The sequence below is a fragment of the Colletotrichum navitas genome (genome assembly GCF_030913465.1).
Source record: "Colletotrichum navitas strain CBS 125086 chromosome Unknown LY79scaffold_6, whole genome shotgun sequence".
Taxonomy (NCBI): domain Eukaryota; kingdom Fungi; phylum Ascomycota; class Sordariomycetes; order Glomerellales; family Glomerellaceae; genus Colletotrichum; species Colletotrichum navitas.
The window spans coordinates 662,821-684,173 of NW_026850552.1; the positions used below are offsets into that span (position 1 = coordinate 662,821).

At 54.9% G+C, this 21,353-nt stretch overlaps 9 protein-coding genes across 9 annotated transcripts; 6 read left to right on the plus strand and 3 right to left on the minus strand.

Annotated features, from left to right (window-relative positions):
- Positions 1-912: 912 nt before the first annotated feature.
- Positions 913-3,225, plus strand: LY79DRAFT_506959 (nitrogen permease regulator of amino acid transport activity 3-domain-containing protein; the record flags this gene model as incomplete). The annotated part of the gene is made up of 3 exons (XM_060553771.1): positions 913-1,735; positions 1,785-2,181; positions 2,235-3,225. The coding sequence occupies 3 exons, from the start codon at positions 913-915 to the stop codon at positions 3,223-3,225; spliced, it is 2,211 nt and encodes a 736-aa protein (XP_060418788.1).
- Positions 3,177-4,195, minus strand: LY79DRAFT_326693 (uncharacterized protein). The gene has a single exon (XM_060552461.1). The coding sequence runs from the start codon at positions 4,084-4,086 to the stop codon at positions 3,544-3,546; it is 543 nt and encodes a 180-aa protein (XP_060418789.1). The 5' UTR covers positions 4,087-4,195; the 3' UTR covers positions 3,177-3,543.
- Positions 4,196-4,304: 109 nt separating this feature from the next.
- Positions 4,305-5,942, minus strand: LY79DRAFT_507163 (helix-loop-helix DNA-binding domain-containing protein; the record flags this gene model as incomplete). The annotated part of the gene is made up of 1 exon (XM_060553797.1): positions 4,305-5,942. One exon carries the CDS (start codon positions 5,940-5,942, stop codon positions 4,305-4,307), a length of 1,638 nt encoding a protein of 545 aa, XP_060418790.1.
- Positions 5,615-6,409, minus strand: LY79DRAFT_540023 (uncharacterized protein; the record flags this gene model as incomplete). Its single annotated transcript, XM_060556845.1, has 1 exon — positions 5,615-6,409. A coding segment is annotated over exon 1 (341 nt), but the record flags the coding sequence as incomplete, so codon positions are not given.
- A 4,086-nt stretch (positions 6,410-10,495) lies between these two features.
- Positions 10,496-11,071, plus strand: LY79DRAFT_326764 (uncharacterized protein). The gene has a single exon (XM_060552462.1). The coding sequence runs from the start codon at positions 10,578-10,580 to the stop codon at positions 11,016-11,018; it is 441 nt and encodes a 146-aa protein (XP_060418792.1). The 5' UTR covers positions 10,496-10,577; the 3' UTR covers positions 11,019-11,071.
- A 716-nt stretch (positions 11,072-11,787) lies between these two features.
- Positions 11,788-13,541, plus strand: LY79DRAFT_326917 (Got1/Sft2-like family-domain-containing protein). The gene is made up of 5 exons (XM_060552463.1): positions 11,788-12,273; positions 12,499-12,619; positions 12,965-13,115; positions 13,174-13,349; positions 13,411-13,541. The coding sequence occupies exons 1-4, from the start codon at positions 12,051-12,053 to the stop codon at positions 13,324-13,326; spliced, it is 648 nt and encodes a 215-aa protein (XP_060418793.1). The 5' UTR covers positions 11,788-12,050; the 3' UTR covers positions 13,327-13,349; positions 13,411-13,541.
- A 738-nt stretch (positions 13,542-14,279) lies between these two features.
- On the plus strand, positions 14,280-15,107 carry LY79DRAFT_540049 (uncharacterized protein). Its single transcript, XM_060556846.1, has 2 exons — positions 14,280-14,576; positions 14,643-15,107. The coding sequence occupies exons 1-2, from the start codon at positions 14,474-14,476 to the stop codon at positions 15,077-15,079; spliced, it is 540 nt and encodes a 179-aa protein (XP_060418794.1). The 5' UTR covers positions 14,280-14,473; the 3' UTR covers positions 15,080-15,107.
- Positions 15,108-17,510: 2,403 nt separating this feature from the next.
- On the plus strand, positions 17,511-18,017 carry LY79DRAFT_540057 (uncharacterized protein). Its single transcript, XM_060556847.1, has one exon. The coding sequence runs from the start codon at positions 17,673-17,675 to the stop codon at positions 17,889-17,891; it is 219 nt and encodes a 72-aa protein (XP_060418795.1). The 5' UTR covers positions 17,511-17,672; the 3' UTR covers positions 17,892-18,017.
- An 846-nt stretch (positions 18,018-18,863) lies between these two features.
- Positions 18,864-21,304, plus strand: LY79DRAFT_587155 (La domain-containing protein; the record flags this gene model as incomplete). Its single annotated transcript, XM_060560734.1, has 2 exons — positions 18,864-20,177; positions 20,240-21,304. The coding sequence occupies 2 exons, from the start codon at positions 18,864-18,866 to the stop codon at positions 21,302-21,304; spliced, it is 2,379 nt and encodes a 792-aa protein (XP_060418796.1).
- Between the last annotated feature and the right edge of the window lie 49 nt (positions 21,305-21,353).

Below are 21,353 nucleotides of genomic sequence, written 5' to 3' on the forward strand. Positions count from 1 at the left end.
CGGAGAGTTTATCTTAAACGTGCCTCCTGCCTAGAAGCACGCGTCCAGCGCCTCCCCGCGCCTTAGATGCATATGCCTTCGAGTCGTCCTCCTCTTGTTGCATTGCCCACGCCGGCGCCCCAGTGTCTCTTTCTCGATAAAATTTGGGGGTTGGAAAGTTCTCACCGATATGTCATGTCTTTCATTTTCATGGGGTCTAATCAAGCCGCCTTGCCTAAGCGTCCGGGTGAACTCCAAAGCCCATGTCTTACCTCAAACCAACCAAGATACGTAGCCAAGTGGGCTTCCCTCAACCTTGAGGTGTACTTTGTAGTGTAAAGGCATGTGACGGACGTAGCTTTGTGCCTTGTGCTGGTGCGGCTAGCAGTAGTTTATCTAGGTACGGATACCTAGTTAGGTAAGTAGGTATCTACCTGACCTAGGTATGTGTACAAACTTCGTTCTTGAGAGCCTCGATCCCACTACACTGCAAAAGTTGCCGAACCAGCTGTGCTCGGATCACTTTGCGCTTCCACCGCCTTGGGGGCCCCACGCTGCAGTAACGCCATAACTCGACGTCCATTGGTCGACCATGTTCCCTCTGTCCTCGGCTGCCATCCTCATGATCCAGTGCTATCAAGGTATCCTGCCACTTCTCCTCAGACATCAGACTACCTAGATCGATCCCATCGACGGAACCGAGGACCCCATAGCCGCCTGTTCCGCACTTGCGCCCAAGTTCAATTTCGGAGAATGTAGGGTGCTGGCCTGCCTAGCGCTAATTGGACAGATTGCTTTCCTTACCTGGGCTTTCGGCACGGGAAGAGGCCCGAACATGACCGTTGAAGCACGGCTTAACTGAGGAACCGGGCCTAGTCGCCGCCCATTCATGTACTTGAGCTCATACATTTGTCTTCTCTTGTCGCTCCCGAGATGGCGCCGCCTGTGCTCCCGAACCCGTCCAACTTCCTGGCTGTGGCACTGGTGATCAACAGATCCCGTGACGGGCCCAACTTCGTCTTCCACTATCCACCACACGTCCTACCGCCCAATACCCAATCTAACAATCACGAGCAAGCCGATGTGTCGGCTGAATATGACGACATCCTCCTGCAGCGTCTCAACCAGCCCGGATTGCTAGATGCCGATAACAACGGCGACGACCTCCAGCAATGGACCGCTGGAGATGACCACCTGATTACAGACGAGGGCACACAAATTGTGCCTTGGGAATATGTCGCTGGATTTCCCACAAAGGACCTCGCCAGCATCCTGACTCCGGGGAGAGCCTACCACAAAAAGCTCTTTCAACTCTCTCTGGACCCCCTGTACTGCGTCTCTTATCCCATACACGTCCCAGAAAGCGGAACGTGGAAGAAGAAGAAAAAGAAAAATGGCAGGACGGGGGGAGCCAAATCTGTACGGACAGAGGAGTCCGCGGTGCTGGTCGATTTAGACCCCAACGAGGACAGCCAAGATGCGCCCAATGGTGCAGATGCGTTGCAGGCCGAGTCGAAGGAGGAAGAAGAGTGTCTGCAAGATGAGGCTGACGACAAGCGCGCCTCCATGACGATGTTCAATCTGGTGTTCATTCTGAATCCGAAGAAGCACGAGGCCAAGGAACTCATTGCTACCCTGTATCTGAACATCATCAAGAAGGTCAACAAGGCCTACAAGTACTGTCAACAACACAGCGAGTTCGTGTGGAAGGAGTCGAAGCGCATATCGGCTTTGAAAGACAAGGGCCGAGAAGACAGTGAGTCGTGTTTCTGGTCAGCTTCCCTGCTGTACTAACATGGATGTAGAACGTAAAATGAGCTCACTATGGAACGAGATCCTGGCGACGTCTTCACTAGCAGCCTCTGTCCAGGACATCTACGAGGCCGTCTCTCAGAACAAGATTGCCGCTCTACAGCTCGATACGGCTGCTGGGCCGATAACCCCATCAGTCCAGATCCCAGTGCCGTTCTACATTACGGACCTGCACAACTATGGGCAGACGGAACAGAAGGGTCTCTGGCTGACAACGGCCAATTCTTTCATTGGCGAAGACACTATCGATGAGCCCGGATTTCTGGACCGCAATTTTGCGTTGCTCCTGATGGGTGATGAGAAGAAGATCATTGCCGAACTGCAAGCAGATCCGGATCCTAGCACCGTTGCTATGGTTGAGTTTGCACGGCTATCGAAGCCAACGCAATCGTAAGTGCCGCCAGTATTCCTGATATCACCGGGAGCTACGCTAAGCGATCTAGCTTCTACCAAGTTGGCCAGAGTAACGTCTTGACGTTGAGTCAGGTACGCAAATACGCCCAGCACTTCATCTTCTGGCGCCGTGCCATTGCCATACCCCCTCTCCACGCCCGGGACATCTACATCATGTCACCTAACTGCGATACACGCAACCTCCCCAAGGCAAGCTTTGAGTGGCAAAAGGCATTCCCCTTGGCACCGCCACTTACAAACTTCCTCGCCGAGCTGTCATACGCCCCGCGACCATACAAGCACTTCTGCCCAAGCAAGGCCCACCGCCCGACTTACCTCGACATGCTAGCTTGGCTCATGCGCGGTGCCTGGGTGACGCAGCTATGCACGTTCGCCTACGTGGTAGTCTGGCCGGAGATCATCTACGAAGTCGAGCATAAGATCGAAAGCGACGAGCTTCGCAATGCCGAGGATGCGTCCTCCCTCAGCACCAGCAACAACACCTTGGCCAGCCCGGGCCCCGATACAGCTGACGAGCATTCCGAGGTCGATGGTGACACTAGTGGCGGTATGGGTGGCAGCGGCAGCAGCAGCGGCGGCGACGGCAACAACGGCGGCGGTATAGGGGCGCACGTGCCGACGCAAATCGAGCAAGCGGCAGAAAAGGCGCGTCTGGAGCGCATCGCGGAGAAGACCCAGCGCGAGGCCGCGGAGAAGGCGACAGCACACGCGCGCAAGATGCCGCCATCGGCGACTGACCACCCGTCGACCAACGACGCGCCGCACCTGGCGCGCGTGTCGCCATACATCATCGTGGACGCCAAGAAGGCGACGGGCAAGGAGTCGCTGTACCTTGCGGCCATCACCAGGCGGCTCGGCAGGGATCCCAAGGTCGCCAAGGCATGGCAGGCCTTTTGGAAGTACTTCAACGGGCAGACGGCGCTGGAGAGGATTGCGTTGCAAGAGGACATGAAACGTAAGGAGGCATGGAATCTGCTGACGGCCATGAGCGAGCATCTTCTCTGCGTGCGACACTGGTAGTGATGGGTCGGTTCTATATAATGAATGTCACCTCGCCACGGAAAGAGTGTCGTCCCGTTCTGTAGGTGGCACCGACATTGAAAAGAAGTGTTTGGGTATCAAAAGAAAACGAGAAAAAACCTATCACCTCCGACTCAGTGCCGCCTGGTCCTCTTTGTCACTATTGTAGTCTATTGTAGTATTGTCACTCGGAGAAGCTTCTTTTGAAGGTACAAGGGACTCAAAGCCTGGAATCTATCGGCGAGATGATGGATAGTTGTCATGATATGGAGTAGGCTATGGGAGGGAGCAAGCACCGTAAACAAGAAGGGGAGGGTATCAACGTACATGTGCTGGAAACGAGGAGGGGCAGCAACAGATGGTACCGCTATGAATGCCGAGAGGAATAGCAAAAGAATCACGCCAAAGGGTCGTATGATGGATAAGACGGGATGGGTTGATGGGTAGGTAAAGGAAAAATGCAGATCTGGACAAAATATGATTGAGACGCACGAAGGCGCTTAGGCATAAGAGCATTAAGAGAGAAGAAACAGAAAGATGAAGCATAATTGCATAAAACAAAAGGATGGAGCCCATGAAAGAAAACAGTTGTCCTGTGGAGATGATAACCCGCGAAACTGCCCTTATAGATGTGGTGAAAGGTGAAAAGAAATCCAGTGCAAATGCCCATCCCACCCCGCCAAAGGTATCACGTCTGCCGATAGATGAATGCTCGATAAGAAACCGACACCAGAAAAACCAGAATGAGACCTGAAACGGAAAGAAGCAAAACCCCATGAGAACAACCCGCTCACGAACGCACGCACCCACGAGTCCCCTTCCTCCACAATGTGCTGCACTGCCCAGCTGGCAAGCCTCCATCCCACCAGGTAAATGTCCCTGCAACGCCGTTCCCAACCGAAATCCTTAAAACCCTCAACGACCAGATGGATGCAAGAAAGGAAACTTGCCTGCGCGAATGCAAAGAAGAGAGAGCAGGGGAACTAAACGAGAACTGTCCCTCTGCAACGATAAACAAGGCCTAGGTGGCGCCAGCGTCACTGCTGGAACAGAGGGAAGTTGATATGGACGCCATAGTCCTATTGCGTCAGATCCATGCCGAACTCATCCTCTTCCTTGAAGTTTAGCGACGCCGGGCCACTGTCATCATCATCCGGGTCGTTCCAAAATTCATTGGTAGCCCCTAGGTCGTTGGTCAGGCCCGTGCCATTGTTGTCGCCGGGGCTAACGGAGACACCCTCGACCGGATTGCCCGAACCGTTGATGGGTTCGCCGCGGAAGTCGGTGTGATGGGGTACTCTAAGACCGGATCCACTTGTGCGCGAGTAACCCATGGCGTCGTTTTTGGAGATGGCCTCCACCAGCTCGGTCTGCATGCGCTTCTCGTCCTCGGTCAACTCGAATGGGAAGTGGCCACCGAGTTCCGCAATGACGTTCATCAGCTCCTCCTGCTGTTGGAGCTTGAGGTGCAGCATCCACATCAGGTCTCTTGTCCAGCTGACAGCGCCGTTGAGGATGTCCCCCTTATTGGGGCCCTTGTCTTTGTCCTCAAGAGGAAGGCCGGTCGTAATGTTGCCTGTTGCGCCAGCTGCGCGACGGGCGCCTGGCCCGGCTAGACCCGAGGTAGCCTGGGAGGGGTTGGAAATTCCCGACAGCGTAGGCGACAAAGGAGTGCCGTTCTGGATCATCTTACGTATCTTCTCATCCTCCAAGCGATGCGCAGGCACCAAACGGCTAAGATCCTGGATTCTCTCGTTGATGTTGTCTCGTCGACGTCGCTCGACGAGGTTATGGGACTCTCTGCGCCGCTTGCGCTTCATCTCCTGAGACGAGACCGCACTTCCGGGCTGGACACCCAGCTTTGCAGGCATCGAAGTGCCGCCCTTCATCATGACTTCGTTGAGCTGAGCAAGCCCAGGCTGAATAGGTGAAGAGAAGCCGGAGCCGTACGATGCCGCCATACTGCCCGCAGGGGTCTGCATCCACTGGCCACCAGATGGTGACTTCTCGTGGATAGCCTGGGTTCGAATGGACTGAGGGCCAAAGCCAGAGGATTCCTGCGTTGCCATGGGCACAGAGTGCATCGCTGACTTTGGGGTCATGGGGCTGCGGGTGTTGGTCGAGGAGCTCTTTCGTTGCATCGCTTGAGCCATCCTAGCTCTGTTTTTGGCGTTGAGATAGTTGGCATCAGCCGCCTCGCCAGTCAAGTCAGAACCAGTCAGGGGTGAGCCAGAGTAGGAGATGGGAGACTGGAGCGATGTGCCAAGCGTCTGGCGGTGGTGCATCTGACTGAACTGCGAGTTGTTGAAACTGTGAACGAAAGGGCTCTGAATCGGATCGCCGTCCGGAGTATTGGAGTAACCGTTGATGTGATTTTGGTCCAGACCATGGTGGGAACCGTAAATTGTCTGGTTGAAGCCCATGCCCATGTCTGACATCCCACCACCACCACCACCACCACCGCCGCCGCCACCGAAGTCATGGCCATGGCCATGCATACCAGGCGGAGCCTCGGTCGGGCTTCCAAGACCATCAAGGAGCTCGTCGTCGCCAAAGAGAGCGGAGCCACTCGAGAAGCCGTTCGAGTTGCTTGCAGAGTTCGAGTTGTAGTTGTTCGAATAGGATGATCCATAGTTTCCTCCCATGGCCAGGTCGTTGGGGTCGATGCTTCCACCGCCGTGGCCACCATTGAACTGGCCGAAGCCGTGTTGTGCCATTATGTGCACTACTCACACGGGGTTGAGCGAGGTGTGTTGTAGAGGTAGTTTGAGGTTCCGCAATTGTTGAGGGCCGCGCAGACCCGGTGATATTCACACCGCTTCTCTCGGGCGAGAATCAGATCAAAGTCGGATCTGCGACGCTTGGAAAAAAGAGTCGGACAAGGTTTAGATCGAGGTGGTGACTCTAAAAAGCGACGAGTCAGCAATGCGACGACGTATTGCAGTAGTGATGGGGCAAAAGTCAGAGTTGTGCTGCCTTTCAGAACGCGCAGGTGGCAGTTCCCTCTGTTGCGCGCGCGCGCACACACACACACACACACACACACACACACAATTCGGCGGTTAGACATGCAAGTGTGCTCCAAAGGCACAGGCAGCTCCAAACGCCACCAAGGCAAGAAAGGGAAGTGCAGAGAGGAAAACGCAACCAAATCAGGACTGACTCACCGAGAGGGAGAGGGAGGGAGAAAGGGGGAGAGAAAAGAGTCGGAACTATGCAATGTTGACCGACAGCACACACAGCCGTTGTTACACAGCCATTCAACGCAGTGCGATGGATGTGCGGGGGGATGGCGCCCTAAGTAATAAAGGCGGCGTTGGGGACCGGAGAGAGGCGCAAATGAGAAGAAGGCTGTCGGTCAGTCGCACAAGGTGTAGGTATGCAGAATGGATGGCTGGCTGGTTTTACTGGAACAGAGAGAATGAGGAGTGAGTATTGGTGGGAGGTGGAAGAAGGAGAGTTGCCTCGTTTTTTGCTGTGACGAGATGGAAATGCGGTGTCGGGGAGCCGGGTAAGAGTGTGAGTAAGAGGAAGTGGAAATGGTGGTGTAGGAGCCTCGGGGCTGGGCTGGCTGGCTGGCGAATAATTAGTTTGGTACTTTGCGTTTTACGGGCAGACTAGTGTGGTGTCAAGTATTCGTTAAATGCACGACGCCCAAGTGCGAAAGTAGCCTATGCGGGACACCGACACCGAGGGCGATGAGGGGATGACACGGGGGGAGGCGAGGGGTACCAAGGTACTCGCTGTCTTGTATCTTGGGGGATGACTGGGGGTGGGAAAATGGGGCACAAAGTGCCTGTGGAGATGGAAAAGGGTTTAAAGCTCGTGTTGGGTTTGGGCTGGGGTTTTGGTAGAAAGTCCCTTTGGGGTAAAGATAGGCGGGCAGTGACAACCGCCGTTCACTCGGTCTAGAGTGGAAACTGGGGGGGCTGTCTCTGCTGTGCTGCAAGGGAGGGAAACGGGTCAGGACTAACACTCACTCCGGTCTCTGGAATGTGGAATAAGAGAGCCAGGCCTGCGGATGAAGCAGGTTCCAGGCTCAAAAAGTAGGGGTCATGAAGGGATTTGGGGAAGAGGAGGGGGGGAGGAGGGGGAGGAGGGTAGGGCCGGTTAGGATGCGACAAGACAGGACTTTAAGATGTTGTCGGGTGTGCCAAGGGCATGAAAAGTCCCCGAACTGGGGACAGAACATGCACCAGAATGAGAGGACAGCGGAAGGGGAACGGGGGATGGGCCAGTCGAAGCGACATGGAAGGAAAGGAGCTGACTGACTTACGGGACAAGAATGTGGGTGGTGGGTAGCAATGTAGGTAGGTGCACGGCGGCTGGCGTTCCTTTCGCTCGCAAATGGTAACGAGAACGCTTTGGCTCGGCTTGCGCCTGACGCTTGACGTTGCACAAGAAGTAAGAAACCGATGGTGACAGCGGTGGAGAACGAATAGAGCGAAGAACGAGAGAGCAAGCAGCTCTTTTTTTCGCCTCTTGCCCGGTGGAAGAAGGGAGGGATGCAGTCCAATAGAGGGCAAGGCGGTGTGCTTCTCCTGTGTGGGTGGTCTTGGTCCTGCTGCTGTACTTTAGTTGGCGCTGATGCTGTTTGTGACGAGCTAGAGAAAGGCGGGATAATCGACTGAGGTGAGGGTGGGCAAGGACGGGCAAGAGGAGTAGGAGGAGGGAATATGTTTGGGGGCGATGAAGGTGACGGACTTAGGTGGAGTGGTGGTTCGGACGGGTCGGGGACTCACGATTGTGTCTGCGCAGGTCGGCGCGGTGGCTGTCGGTCCTTGGGGCTTCGGTACCTCAACCTACTAGACTTGCTAACTTTGAGGAATGTACTTGTGACTTTGGATGAGACGACGTAGCGTTGTGTGATGCGCGGACACCAAAACGGAACGTGCAACCAAGCCGAAGCTGACGGCTGTCTTTTACACCAGTCAGAGATGAGATCCGTCGCACAAGTGGCAGAGTCAAGGGAAAAGAATGGAAGGAAACCAATGTGAGAGGGAGCAGGGCCAGACCGCCATGTATAAAACCGGTGGCGGAAGAGGCGGTTGCTTGAGGCTGAGTCGCGAGAAGCAGGGAGAGAGGAAGAGAGGGATGGTGGGGCACTAACCTTAATGATAATGTGCCTCTGGGACGAAGAGTCCGGGGAGGTGCAGTGCAGCGGCCGTGTGGGCAGACGAGAGTGAATATTCACCCTGAGTCGACGTGGTCGAGATGTTCCGGAAGAGCGGTTCGGCTGACGTGCAGTAGGTTCTACGGTCGGGCGGGCGGGTTGGGGATTCTTTGGAGAAGCGTATAAGATAAAATGATTCCTCCGTGGGGAACACAGACTGGCTGCGACTCTGGAGGGTTTGGCGAGAGAGAGAGACGAGACTGGGGATAGATGGGGCCAAGATCGGGGTCGGAAGTCGGCTCGGGGTTGCAAAGTGTGATGATCCCTGCCGATCGCCGGTTGTGCGTCTTTCCAAGGTTGTCTTTGAGATTGTTGTTTGCATGCGCCAGGGGGAGGGGGCAGGTTGCGAAAGAAACTCCAAGTTGAGTAAGCTGAAATAGGCAGGTAAGACGAGATTAAAAAGGCAGACGTAAGTATGATAGGTAGCTTGGGTAATTACCTACGTAGGTAGCAAAGGCCTTGCCGGCGCGCGATAATATATATGGTGAGGCGTAGTAGCAGCTCGCGAGTCGAGCGAGGCAAGCGCCAAATTTGACTTTCGACCTGCCGAAGGCTGGAGCAGAAACCCCGGTGGTGCCCAAGTGGGCCAGTTGGCCAGCGGAGTATGGAGATGTGTGAGGGTGAGTCGGGAACGAGGGGGTTTGCCTGTCCTGAATCGCACACGTCGATGTGATGCGACAAAAAGGCAGCCTTAAAGGGACAGCGTGTGGTGTTGTTGAGGTCGAAAAGACAGCTTTCAATAAACAAATGGATGGATGGATGTCACTGTTGCTGTTTGCCGTTTGATGTTTGGTGCTTGATGCTGCCGCTGTAGTGCAGGGGCTTCGGAGCCTGCGGGTATGAATCTTGGACAGCCTACGCAAGAGTGTCGGTAATCACCAGGTCGTGATCGAGCTCTGGACCGGGGTGTTCCGGCTTTCTCCCTGAAGATCCGGCCAAGTTTGTCCGGCCAAGTGTCTCTTCCCTTGTCTTCTGCTTGATCTCGCGATCCTGTCCCGGCGCCTGCGTTGGTGTGGGCGATGTGGGTGCGCGCTTCCCTTCAGCGGTTGTCTCTGTGGTCGGTGCGTCGACGAATTCAAGTACTTGTAAGTTGTAGTAGCTCTCTGATGCATTGGATCAGGAAGTAGCCGTCCAGTTGGTGTTTCTGTCCTTCCATGTCAACAACTCTGTGCGCCCTTTTTCCTTTCCTATTCTTCCTTCCCCGGAGCCAGGAAGGACAGCTTCACCTACCTCCTCTTGCTTGACCTGTATGCCCCAAATCAGCGTAGATGCAGTCTGTCGTCTCGGGATTTGTTTCTGTCCTTTCTAGCTTCTCTTCTCTCCTCCTTTGCCTCCGTGGCAAAGGGAAACGCGCTAGCATTTATATCAGGGAAGCATCCTACTAATAGAAACACTATATCATCTGGTCAAGGCTTGTCACTTCCACCTGCGTCTCCTGACTCGTCTCATATTCTGGAGGGGGTGGTCACCCCCGGTTGCTCCTCGCCGGAGTGTTCTGGCAGCCTTTCCGACAAGGTCGGGATTTGATGGAGGGCATCGGCCGGGCCCCGTGATGCCTCCAACCAGCCAACTAAGACACCAACCCACCTCTTGGACCCGCGCCGGCCACGACGACTCACCACCCTCATCGGGACCTGCTTAACGATCGGCCAGAGTAAGCTGGTCATGCACTTCCTAATGTCTGGCTCGCCCTCAAAAAAGAACATCACGAACGGATTCGAACTGGGCTGTCCATGGCTCCAAAACAGGCCAGCCAGGAACCCGAAGCCAGAAACGCCCCAGACTGCCCTTGGCTCGACACATGGGATTCTGTCTCATCCGCATCGCCTTGTTGGAAAAACCAGTTTTCCCTGCTGCAAGAACACCTTACCCATGGCATGCGTGACGGGCTCGGCCGCTGGTTGGACGAGAGCCTGCGCGATTACGGCCAGCACTTCCCATTCCTACCAGGGAAGGCGCTGTCGTCGCCCAAGCTGTCGGTTTGTTGGCATAAAGTATGAAAGGGACAGCCTGTAAAACCGAAATACTGAATACCTTCAGTGTCGTCGTGGCAATCGGCCCGCTTCGCGTGTCGCGGCGTTAAAGCCTTGGGCGATACTGATCAGACACGACATCCTTCACCGCCTGGATCTCGTTGCTCCTGGTCTCCTCCCTCTCCCGCGGTTCTCCAACAACAACAATGTGGTGCCTAACCGCTGTATCGTTGCGTTTGTCGATGCTGCGGGCGTGCACAAGTTGGGGTGATGCACACCCACCCGCACAGTTAGGTAAGCACATTAGACACTCAAGAGGCCAATATGATGTAAGGCATCCTACCATAACCCGTACCGTGTGTGACCTTATCTCCTCGGATGACATCGCTGAGGCGATTGGTGGTGTAGCTCTTGTTTTTCGCCCAGTCTTCTCGCCCCGACACAGCACCCTTCATGTCGGCTGTCTACGGGTAACCGCCCTCGGCGGAGACGTGATCATCGGCACATCAACTGAAATGCCGGGAGAGAATGCTACCCCGACTGGCCTCGCCTTCTCGATACGGCTTCGACTTCCCCATTATGCACGGCTACCAGCAGCGGGTCTCAGAGCTGCAGCCGCACTGTATCAACTGAACAGCAGGCGTTAACCCCATTGCAGCTAACATCCCCATGTACAGTCTCCTGAAGGTTGCAAAGTGCCTCTGGGAGGAGGGGTCTGCTTGGGGGTGGGGAGAACGAGATGCCTCCAATCGTGTCTCGTCGATTAGGTGATAAGAATGAACTGCAGGCCCAGAGAGAGAAGTGGAACCAAGCCGCCATCAACTTTGGTTGGACGGCTGCCAAAAACGGTACGGGCTGTGACTTGACATTACAATGAGCACGTACCTACCCACCCGGGGGAGGGAAGGCAGAGTTGATTGGCCAGGCCCAACCGCACCTGGTGCACCTACTGTGAGACATTCTCAAGCTTTAACCCTGCCTAGCACTTTCAATCTCCATTCAGTTCCATCAACTCCATCCTCCATCAGCCAGCCCTTTCGGCTTCGTGTCCAGCAGCTGCCTTAGCGACCCTCCTTTCTCCTTCGGTTCGCAGTCTTGCGCCTTCGCCTTCGCCTTCGCCCCCGCCCTCTGCCTCGACGACAGACTTACGTCGCAACTACGCAGTGCGGTACGCGCGGACACTAGGCCGTTGCTACCAGAACGACCACCAGCCTACGTCGTATCACAAACGGAACAGGTGGTCACCGAACAGTCCGCCCTCTTGGCACATTTCACTGTACGTGGTTTCCGAACAAACCCCCCTCCCTCCTCCCATAAAAATCACAGTCATGGCCCTGTGTACCGACCAAGCTGACCGTTTTAGCTGTGGAGAAGAAGCTCGGCGCCCGTTTCCCTAACGCTTCCTCCCCGTGCCCTTGCAATAACCAGCGACGGAGATCCTACCGGCTTCGCCCTGGGCCCAATTACGTCCCCTCCGCAAGTCGACCGCGAGCGAGACCCCCTTTTCGACGCCGTCGAAATCTGTCACTTGACCATAATATTGTCGACCCGAAGGAAACGATCCCGCGCTTGCTCCCACCTTTGCTATATTCTAAGGCTCCCCGAAGGCCCGAAGAGACGATAACTACGCACAACTACGTCATTGATATATCTCGCCACTTTCAGTCCCCATCGACGACATGGCGTCTACTTCCTTTAGAGATTCGATGAACTCCCTGGGTTGGTCACGGCGAGATCAAGATGTGCCAGTCAATACGGCGCAGCAGAGCGGTCTCATGTCGTCCATCAAGTCGCTCAATCCATTCCAGAACAACAGTTACATCCAGCTCCCGACTACTGAGGGCGCCGGTGCGCCTCTGCCTGCTGTCAACAGGAGGGAAGAGGAGGAGGGGTTCGCGACCCGTGAGTCATCCTGCTTTCGTTCATGTCCTAGTCTACCACTTCTAGAAGCTCCATGAGCTCCGACCCAGCTCCAGACTTCTCAGGCCCCCTGCAGCTGGTACACTCTCTAGCTTCGTCTTCATGTCTCGGTTTGCCATGTGAGCAGGCGGACTTGTGAGGTGGTGGTGTCGTGTCCGCTTTCTCTACTCCGTAACAGCCGCGCTGACGTATAATCTATCCATTTAGTCAGTCGGTGGGACCGTCTGCTCATTTTCGGTGCCTGCAACCTAGGCGCCCTTGCCTGCTTCGTCCTCTGCTTCGTCTTTCTCCCAGTGCTATCTGTGCGGCCGCGCAAGTTTGTCATTCTGTAAGTTCCTTTTTGTCTTTGGCTCTGCCCCCGTCGCCTGGAGTTTCCGCTCTCTCTCCCCCTTTCCCCCTTCCAAAACGGGTGCTTCCGGGCCTGGCTAGTTGCCGGCACGGCAGATCGACGAGAACAAGGTTGGATCGGGCAACGAGGCGACATACCGCAGAGCTCCGCCCCTGTACACCTACATGCCAGATGATCTCGCATGGTCCATTAGCCATGAACACCTCATCCGGTGACAGACCGGCGTGATTAGTCCCCACGGCCAGCAAGAACTAAATTTCGGTCCGACGGTCGTTTCTTAAGATACCCATTAGCTGCTAACGTTATTGCTCTTTCCCCCTTCAGCTGGACACTCGGCTCCCTCCTGTTCCTGGCGTCCTTCGCGGCCGTAATGGGCCCGATGGCTTACGCGAGACATCTCACGTCTGGCACACGTCTGCCATTCACTGCGGCCTACTTTGGATCGCTCGCGCTGTCCATGTACTTTTCGCTCGGTGTAAGTTCGACTATGACTGGACTGAAGCTGACGGTATTTCTAACCTTATACGCCACAGCTCCACAGCACCATTCTCACCTTAATTTCGGCTGTCATCCAGCTCGCTTGTCTGGTGTGGTACCTTGTCAGCTACTTCCCCATGGGCTCGAGTGGCTTGCGGTTGGCCACCACCTTCGGAGCCAGAAGAGCGGCTGCTTGGATGACTGGGTAAGGTTATGAAGTCAGCTGTACAGCGTATGTATCACTAGAAAAGGAGTATAGCAGCTTTTGTGACAATCGACTCATGATAAAATAGATTAAAAGGTTGGATCGAGTCATGTAATAAAACCTGAGAGGGGGGTTGTTTCTTGCGGTTGTACAGAATACCGGGTGGGTGGGGGAGGGGGCTCGAGGAAGAGTTGCGAAAACAGACAAATCCGGCGTATATTATCTTTGCTTTCGGTGGTGTTCTACCGTTGCCGTATCTTTCGTTAAAGGCGCATCCTGTCAGCCAACGAGGTATCACGAATGAATCCAACCATGTTTCTTGCTCAGCAATACCGTGCTTCTGAATGGGTGAACGAAACTACCCGGGTCAAATATGGGCTTTGAGAGGCAACTCCTCCTCGGGCAATTGTGTATTTTTGGTTCTCTAGCGCGTGCGATCTTGCTTTTCACACTTCAGCATCAAGGGGCGCAACCAGAGAGAAGATCGACAGGAGTTGTACGGCTAGTCAAGAGGGCATGGACGGTAGAGTAAGGTCTTCCGGCCTGTTGCTCAGTTTCGTACTCTTCTTCACGTGGCCTTCGGAATCAGACACGAGGCGGACTAGTTTCGTGATGCGGCTTAATCTTTGGAGCATCTAGCCTTCTGGTCGTCCCTTGTAAAATAACAAGGTACCCGCTTGATGGATACAAAGAAACACGCCCATCAAGTCAAACATGAACATGACTGATAGTCGAGCCGTGGCGATAGTGTGGCATAGAGAGGTCATGGCTGTTGGACGCTATAGAAGTCTCCGTCAAACAGCGAACCCTAGCTGAGAAGGACTGTGCCCGCGCCTGCTTCATGCATCGAAATCAAATCGATGCCAGCGGAGCGGAGCACATACGTTGCCGAGAACGGCGACAGGAGAAATGCCGATGCGGCTTTCTCTCTCTTTCTCTCCCGCATGCGCTGTCTATACTTTTCTTTTTGCACAAGCCTCTCACCGAGTCAGGCTAGATTGGGTCATGTCCCCACAATGATCGACATGCAGTTGCCGTGTGTACGTGCAGGCTGAGAGGGAAAAGGAATTATAAATATACATGTTGTCTTGGAGACACCTGACGCTCTCTTCTGCCCATCTCAGTCAACCTACAGTTTCCGGCAATCTTCAATGTCGCACTCGCAGATGGAGACCACAGAAGGACTCTGGGGGGACGAAGGTAGGGCTCTGTCCCACAAAGCGGACGGTCGAGTCCGGCACAGCCAAGAAACGAGTCAGTCGATTGTGCCCCAAATAGAAAAGAAAAAAAGGAAAAAAAATGAAAGTTGACGAATCCCAGGGATCTCTGGTGGGGAATTAATGGCTGTGGGTAAAGATCCTAGGAGCGCAACCAAAGATGAGGTTGAAGAAACGGTGCCGTTCGATACCATTTTCCCTGGCCCTGCGACTTGCCTAGGCTACCAATGCTTTCCTTCAGGTTATTTAGCCACAGATCCAAGTATTATCTTTCAGTACGTTACTTCATTATTACAAGTTCCTAGTTTTCCGAAAGACGCCGGCGCAGGCTTCTGGGCGTTTAGTGATGCATGGAGAGCCATCCAGCTTTCCGCAACGACACGCCATGCAGCCAATCAGGTCGCCCTTCCTTGCGTAGCTTGGGAAGAGGATAGAAGGAGAGAGGCCGCGTGGCGGATTCTCGTCTTTTTGTTCTTTCACCCCTTCGCTTTCCTTGCTAGCCCGGCTTTTTTGGTTGTTCTTCTATTAAAAAATAGTTAATATATATATATATATATATATATATATAACGTATATGCATAACGAGTCGGCGCAAGCTTGCAGGTCTTGCCCGCTTTCAGTCGGTCAGCAATCTATTGCAGGCAAAGCCGTGCTATTCATATTCTTGGAAAACATTACATCCGGGTCTGTTTATCCGCATACAGATAACAAAAAATAAAAAGTGGTCGGCGTATCGGGTATCGGACGACAAAGCCAGCCCGGCATCGGGGATTGCCCCACTACGCAAGCCAGGCATGGAAAATCGTTCTACACTATCCGTACATGCCCAGATAGGAAATGCCCCTGTCGCCGTCAGTATACGTGATGACTAAGACGGTGCTCCGAGGCGGACTTGGCCGCGCTTTCCTTGTTGACAGATTAGATAGGGACAATGCCGAGTCTATGCATGAAGCTGTCGGAAGGGCGATCCTCAAACGCAGAGAGCGAAAGCCCGTGGCGGTGTGCTTGTAGTTTACGTGTGTGTGTGGTGTGTGTGTGTGTGTGTGGCACTAAATGACGTGAAAGCACAATCAATACTCGCACAGCGTTGCCGTCATGACGGATACTTTCCAAATGTGGCCTGGTGACAATTCCCTCTGATGACCTGGATACCTGGATAGGAATTTTCCATCCTTTTGAGTCACGCAATGAGAGCAGGATCAAGCAGTATTGTCAAGGAGGATCTGTCTTGGTCGTTGGATAGCCGCGGTTACCCTCGCCGCCAGCCAAATTGGAGTAAACCAGGCAGGTAGGGGTAAGGTTAGGTTGGTGACCCCCCTCTGAAAGCCAAAGTTGCAGAGCTGCGGCGTTTCGGAGCGTGGCTGCAATGCGGGCTGCAAAGATAGGATCCAGCCCTCAAGCCCTCAGCCCTTAGCCCTCAGCCCTGCATTACAAACAAATAGGAAAGGAATTGTGCGTGTGTGATTCATATCTGCAGGCGTAGGTAGGGAGGTTGTGCAGTCAGTACTGCGCTCTGTACGCTGTGTATGCTCTGTACGCTTTGTACCTATGTAGGTCTGTACTACGACGGTATCACGTAGGCAGCCATTGTCTCGGACAGAAAACCAGCGAGCGAGCTTTGGGGTGGATTGTGCATCCTGTCCTTGGTAGGTACGTACCAAGAGACAGCACCGCTGCCCGTAACCCGTAAGGTTTGGTGAGCAAACGGACATTTTTGTCCAACAATATCAGACGAGACCTCCTAGAAGGAGACGTGTTGCCGATGGTTTCCTGTTCCGACAAGGCAAGGACTTGAGGCAGGCAGTCAGGACTTGAGGCAGGCAGTCGGAAGGGAACGTGGCGCGATTAGTTGCGTACAGAATGGAAGGAAGGGACGAAGGAGGGAGGCCCGGGGCACAAGGTCCGTTTGATCGAAATCCGACCATTTACCATACCCGCTCGAGGGAGTAGGGGAGCGTGGTGCGGTGCGGTGCGTTATGTTGCGTTGCGTTGCGTTGAGTTATAGTGCGATACGTCTGTAAGTCGGCAACACTCGCCATCACATCGCAAAATTCCATGACAGACGACGCGAGCGAACAAGACCCAGGCAGAAACCATCGTCCACAAACAAGAGCACATGAAATGAGTACAAAAAATGCCTTGGCCTACCTATTAACTAGCCGGCTTATATTCGCGCAACCCCACCAAAGCCGGCGAGCAGACCTGTACCAATGCATATGTAATGCAGAAGGTTACAGCGGCTTAGGTATGTCAGTCGAGGGCAAGAGGAACTGCAGCCTCAAGGAGTCAGGAAACCTTGCAGGGCCGGTCCGACTCCTCAGGATAGGACTGGTGCAAAGCGAAGGTGGTGAGCGTGTGAAAACAGTATCGTAGTGGAGGCAATTAAGCACTTTATCCAGAGAGGGGAACGAGAGGAGGGGTAATACCTCAGTGGTTTCCCCCTCCCTACTGGGTTTTATCTTTCTTCTTGGGGTTTCTTTCTTCGCTTTAAGATTCTTTCTTTGCTTCAAGATTTTTACGGGCCTCCAGTTCCACGTAGTTCGAGGCCCAAGACTAATGATGAGTGTGCCAATGGCATTGAACCGTCTGCTACCTTGCCGCCCGTGGTTCCGCTCAGTCTCCAGCCCTGAGCAGCTTGTCGAAGTGCCAGTACTGGCTATGGTGCTCTTGATTCTGCCGTTGCGTGTTTTGCTGGTGCCCTGCCGGAGAGATGGACGATTTCTGCCGTTACTACAGTACAAATGCCTCTAGGGTAGCCGCTTTACTTGCCCGAGGCCATCAGTATCCATGTTTCCTGACTGGTCAAGGCATTTGGTCGACCCTGCCTCATGGCCTCAGGTCGGAAATAAGTTAGTCACCGCCCGGCGCCCGCCCACTAACCCCCCAACGGGACGGACGGACGGGATGGGGACACTGAATCCCCCTCCCCAAGGGCAGGGCTACTCATTTTCTCTCACCCCTCCTCCATCCAATGCCCAATACCCGGCATGGCGTGCCCCAAGACACCTGCGTGAACGCACTTGCTTTCCGTTAATTGCCTTCCATTAGTTACCTACCCCCTATAAGGTACCCGCGTCTTCGCTAACCAGTAACCACGAATTCGCACTTTCTTACCATCACTGTAAGCATTCCAATGCATCTCGTTTCAGGCGCATGCTTCATCGTAATCCTCCTGCCTAATGCTGAGCGATGTGCCCTGGAATTGATTTACCAAGTGTCGAATGAAGCACTTTTCCCATCTACATGCACTGGGCCTTCCTCAACTTGCCTGGCTGCCTGCCCGCCTCAAACATCGCAGTTACCGTCACAGCCAGAGATTGCCAGTCCACCACTACCCTCCCCTCCCCGCTAAAAAAAGTCAGGTCGACGCCTCCACCTTTACCTCAAGTACCAACCTGGTAGCGGCTTTCCGAGAGGGAAAAAAAATTCATTCACAAGAAAAAAAAAAAAAAAAAAAAAAAAAAAAAAAAAAAAAAAAAAAACCTCGGGCCTCAGATTTTATTCCTGCAACATTTCTCTCCTCCTCTCCCACAACCGCACAATCTCCTCTCTTTCTCCCTCCCCTCCGCAGACCTACCTTTACCCTGCATCTTTGTGGTCATTCTTCAGTTCTCTCGTCTTGCTCCGGCCGAATTCTCTTTCGCCATATACACAGCGGGCATTTCGTACACGAAGACCCCTTAAGCCCAACAATAAAGTCGTCCAATCGAAACTTTGCGTTTATCGTCGTTCACATTTTCCTTAGATCGCCGCAACCCGAGCATCTCCGGAACGCCACGCTTCTCAACCCAACCCTTCTCCTTGACTTGCCTTCCACCCAACGCTGCTACATCGTTACGAGGAACACAGCTTCCACAACCCCTCGGACTCCCTCGTCGTGCTCGCCCTTGCTGAATTTCAGTACTTGCGTGCCCCCGTCGGATTTCTCGTCCCCGCATTTCGCCCAACAGAAGCCTCCACGTCGGCTTCACTGGACCAGCATCTCCCGCTCGTCTTGTCACCTTTGGGCCTCCCAAATCAATTCGCGACTTCTGACGACGTCAATACATACTTGATTCTCTTGACGGCTCCCAAAGCCGCCCGACCGAATTCATTCTCACGCTCCACGGAGAGGTTACTTCGCTCTCTCCGATCTGTCTCCGCTCGGGGAGTTGCTGGTAGACCTCGGTTTACCCTCTAGCAGGATCCAACACAGCCCGTCCGTGGCTATCTACTTCGGGGCCTGGCAGGATTGGATCCGTTGATCGTCTTTCCTGGTCCAATATACCCCCGATAGTCTTTTCGACGCATGCATATTTCTGCATCAGACCTAGCATCAGACACGATGGCTACTGCATTCTCCTACGCTCAAGCCGCCAAGGGCCAGGCGGCCACCACATCGGCAACCCAGCCCACTGAGAACGGCAAGGATGCCGCCAACTCAGTAAACGGTGAGCAGACCACTGTCGAGACCAACGCCGTCAAGAGCGGCGACCCCATTGACGACGAGACTTCGAGAAATACCCCTCTCAAGGCCCAAATCGCCTCCACACAGGACGCTCCTTCTGTCCCTGCTGAGGCCAACACCAACAACACATCCGCTGCCGCCTCCGTCACCGATTCTCGACGCGATGACGAGGACGCGGTCACCGAGGGCTCCGCTCGCCGAAGCGAGAAGAGCGTAAGGTCAGCAAGTGCGTCCACGCGCGTGACCGATGATGCTGAGCCGAAGAAGGGCTCTAGGAAGCCAAGAAAGGGCAAGGCAGGAAAAGAGTCGGGCGAGGATGCCAAGAAGGATAAGCAGGCAGAGCAGGAGAAGGAGCAACCCAAGATCGAGCTGGTCGAGGCACCGCTCCCTTCGGTCAACATCTGGACCCAACGGAAGGAGACACAGGCTGCAAAGACATCCGTCACCCTGCCCGTCAACGGTGCTTCCGGCGCATCCAGCTCCGCTGACGCCTGGCCCAATAGTCAGGAGTCCAAGAAGAAGAGCAAGGCCGCCGACGCCACTGAAGCGGCGAACGGTGTTCCCGCCTCCAGCAAGTCTCAGCGCAAGGCTGGCGATGGCGAAGTGGCCGTCCGCAGGAACGGTGCTCGCGGTTCTAGAGTAATCGACAGAGACAGCCGACCTACTGAGGTGCCCCCTCCCGTCGGTGATGTCCAGTCATGGCCTACGCCCGAGACGGCGGTCAAGGAGACCGTCAAGGAGGATAAGCGCAAGCCCTCCGACAAGACGGAGCGGCCAGACGCTGACGCCCAGGACGACGCCGCCTCAAAAGGACGTTCCAAGGAGAAGTGGGAGCGCATGGACTTCGTACCCACTGTTCAGTTCTCCACCCCCATTCCCTCAGTGAGAGGATCTCGAGGAGGACGCGGTGGCGCTCGTGGCGGACGCGACGTCACCTCTCGCGGTGGACACGGTGCTTCGGCCGCCGCCGCTGCTGCCGACAAGCCTGCCGCTGCTGCCGTCCCTTCTAGCAAGTCAGGGAGCGAGGCTCGTGAGCGTGCCCGAGATGGCAACGCCCCGACCAGAACCAACTCTCAGCCCCCTGCTGCAAACAAGCGCGCTTCCATGGAGGCGTCCAGCAAGGAGCAGCGCAAGCCTTCCGCACCCAGCTCGGGCGAACGTAATAAGGAGCCGCAGTCCAATGCCACCAACGTAAGTTGCCTCGTGCTGCTCTTGTCCCGTGATTCCAACCAACGATGGCACTAACCACAAAGCAGGAACAGGCCGGACCTGTGAGAGAGAGAGGCGAGGGTCGCGGTGATAGGGGTCGTGGCGGATACCGGGGCCGCGGAGGCCACCCTGGAAACGTGCCCATGCACTCTCAGCAATCTTCCTACATGGGCAACGGCAACTCTTTCGGCTCCCAAGGCCCGCGCCAATTTACTAGCCCCCCTCTGCACCAGAACGGTAGCTTTGCTTCATCATACGGCGGTTCCCAGTCTCGGGGCGGTCGCGGTGGCCGTGGCCAGTCCAACGGTTCCGGTGCTTTCCGTGGAGCCGGTGGCCCTTCGAACTCTGGTCGCATCCGTCAGGTTCAGACAAACATGAGTCAGGTTTCCTGGGACTACGGCATGCCCATGACCCCTGGTTCTTACCCTGCTTTCTACGAGCAGACCAGACACCTCATGATTCCTCAGTTTGAGTACTACTTCTCTGTCGAAAATCTCTTGAAGGACGAGTTCTTGCGTAAGCACATGGACAGCCAGGGTTTCGTGCCCTTGGAGCTCGTACTTGGTTTCTCCAGGGTCCGTACCGTCGCCGACCCTCAAACTCTGCGCGCAATCTGTGCCGAGTGCCCCCAATTGGACTATGTCATTGGAGATGATGGTATCGAGAGACTGCGCTCTCGCACGCATTGGCAGAAATTCGTCTACTCCAAGATGGAGCTGCGCTTCGAGTCCGCGCGCAACGCTGGGCCTCAGTACTTTTACCCGCGCTCGCTTCACGCCATGGCTCCCTACGACCATGGGATGTTGGGCGACTACCCTGTTGTTTCGCCGTCCGCATACCCCAACGGCACTGAGAACGGCTACGTTGCCTACCCTACCGAGCTGCCTGCGGGGCAGATGAATGGTCTGGTGAACGGTGCCGGACCCGAGACGCAGCTTTCAGCTCAGGTTCCCGAATTCCAGCCGGGAACGTCTGAGCAGGCTGGTGCCCACTCGGAATCCGGGTCCAAGATTGAACAACTTCTCAATGGCTCTGCCGAGTCTCACGCGGAGAGCGCGCCCTTGATCAATGGAAAGCACGCCCAGTCCGCCGAGGTCCTCCAGTCCTAGTTGGATGAAGGCATTGTAGCCTGTGGTGATGAGACAATGTCTGGTGGCT